The sequence below is a fragment of the Salvelinus sp. IW2-2015 genome, unplaced genomic scaffold (assembly GCF_002910315.2).
Source record: "Salvelinus sp. IW2-2015 unplaced genomic scaffold, ASM291031v2 Un_scaffold12861, whole genome shotgun sequence".
NCBI classification, from domain to species: Eukaryota; Metazoa; Chordata; class Actinopteri; order Salmoniformes; family Salmonidae; genus Salvelinus; species Salvelinus sp. IW2-2015.
The window spans coordinates 1-1,939 of record NW_019954117.1 but is presented as its reverse complement, the minus strand read 5'-3'; the positions used below and the strand labels follow the sequence as shown (position 1 = coordinate 1,939).

Below are 1,939 nucleotides of genomic sequence, written 5' to 3'. Positions count from 1 at the left end.
CTCATTAGGAGACGGTGGTCTCAAGTCTTTCACTAGGGCTCATTAGGAGACGGTGGTCTCAAGTCTTTCACTAGGGCTCATTAGGAGACGGTGGTGCCAGTCTCGTGACTTTGTGTGGCACATGTTTCATCACTATGTCCATTAGTTATAATGAGCGTGTGCAGAGCGATTAGGGGGACTGTCTCTTTCAGAGGTCTCTGTGTCATTGACAACCACACTGTACTGTACTGTAGTAGTTTACTCACTGTGTCATTGACAACCACACTGTACTGTACTGTAGTAGTTTACTCACTGTGTCATTAACATGAGCGTATTAATGCTGATGATTATTCCCATGAACTTTCCAAACTATTTGATATTTTATAAGATATCTTCAATGTACTGTATTTCTTAATGAGTCGCCCTTTGATATAACAAGAATCTAAACTGACCTTTCCTCCCTCTTCTTCCTCCACTCCCTCCTTCCCTCTCTCTCTTTCTCTCTCTCTCTTTCCCTCTCTCTCTTTCTACAGTATGGGGAGGAGGAGGTCTGCTCGGACCGCCTGGACACTGACTTCCCTGACATTGACCTCTCTCAGCTGGACGCCAGCGACTTTGACTCAGTCAACTGCCTCAGCGAGCTCCACTGGTGCAACGACCAATCAGACATCTCTGCTGCCTCCATCCAGTACAGCACAGGAGACCCTGAGTTCTTTGAGGTGAGACACTCCTCCCACCTCAGGATTCCACTAGCCTGGTCCCAGATCTGTTTGTGCTGTCTTGGAAACTGATCTGGCTACCAGGCTAGGATGCCACCAGGACCACCCCCTCCCACACCTATGTAATGGAACTCCAACATAGGGACTAGGACTAGAATAGCCCTGAGATATGGCTGTAGACTCCTATGGCGTAGGACTAGACTACACAGTGGACTACATTAGTGGTAAACTGAAGAGGCTCCAGTCTGAGTCTATGATAAGGTTTTAGACTCCCATCTTAGAATTCCCCTCAGTGATCGTTATCAATCTCTCTAATGCACAGATCTCGTATAATGTGTTCATAAACATCATCCACTAACACAACACTGTTGTTCCTGGGTATATTTTACCTTACCATCCACTTGATCATAATCCCTTGTTCAGATTGATTTTGGAGACGTAGAGTATAAGTTGGATTGGGACGATTCCCTCCGGTCCTCGTTTTGGATGCCTGTGTGGAATCCATTGATCTCCCAGCTTTGTTCATTTAACCTTCAGCTGGGAGGGTGGGGGGTGTAAAATGAAACCGCGCTCACTTCCCGTAGGCTGTCTCCGCTCCGCTATCATCCCACCACCAGACTCGATGCTTCTTAGCAAGATGGCTGCTGTTGAAACGAACAACACAGTGTGTGGATGGTTGGCGCCCCTCAGACTACAGGGAAAGAGTGGGATTTAAAAGCAGAATACTCTGTGTTGTAAGGAACTATAAGTGAGTGGTATCCTAACTCTGTCTCTTATACACCCCCCCCCTCCTCCTCCTGCCCCCTAGAAGAGGGGAATGAACTGTGTTGTAAGTGGGTAGTGCGTTCACTGATGCCCTCTCTCTCTCCTGCCCCCTCCAGATAGAAGATGAGAATGCAGCGCTGCTGGCTGCTCTCACAGACAGCCTGGACGGCATGGTGGAGGACGAGGTGGGGGGGCTGTCTGTGTTTCCCTCGCTGGGGGAGGGGTCTGAGGAGGACCTTCCCTTCCCTTCAGGCTGCCTGAGTGACGGCTCCCTGAGTGACGGCTCCCTGAGCTCAGAGACAGAAGCCCCGTCTCTAGTAAGAACCCTTCCTCACTGTTTAAGGTGYATTTGGATGGGCCTCTGCTCTGACTACCCCACAGCATGGGTATGATAGGCAACAAAGGTCTGAATTTTTCTCATTTTGGGCTTTTCCATTCTTTTTAGCAACCACTACTTCTAATGAGAATGCTTTTTA

General features: G+C 48.6%; 1 protein-coding gene across 1 annotated transcript; it reads left to right on the top strand.

Moving 5' to 3' along the window:
- Positions 1-461: 461 nt before the first annotated feature.
- LOC112080202 (peroxisome proliferator-activated receptor gamma coactivator 1-beta-like) lies at positions 462-1,933 on the top strand (the record flags this gene model as incomplete). Its single annotated transcript, XM_024145954.2, has 2 exons — positions 462-698; positions 1,580-1,933. Coding segments are annotated over 2 exons (513 nt in total), but the record flags the coding sequence as incomplete, so codon positions are not given.
- Positions 1,934-1,939: the final 6 nt, after the last annotated feature.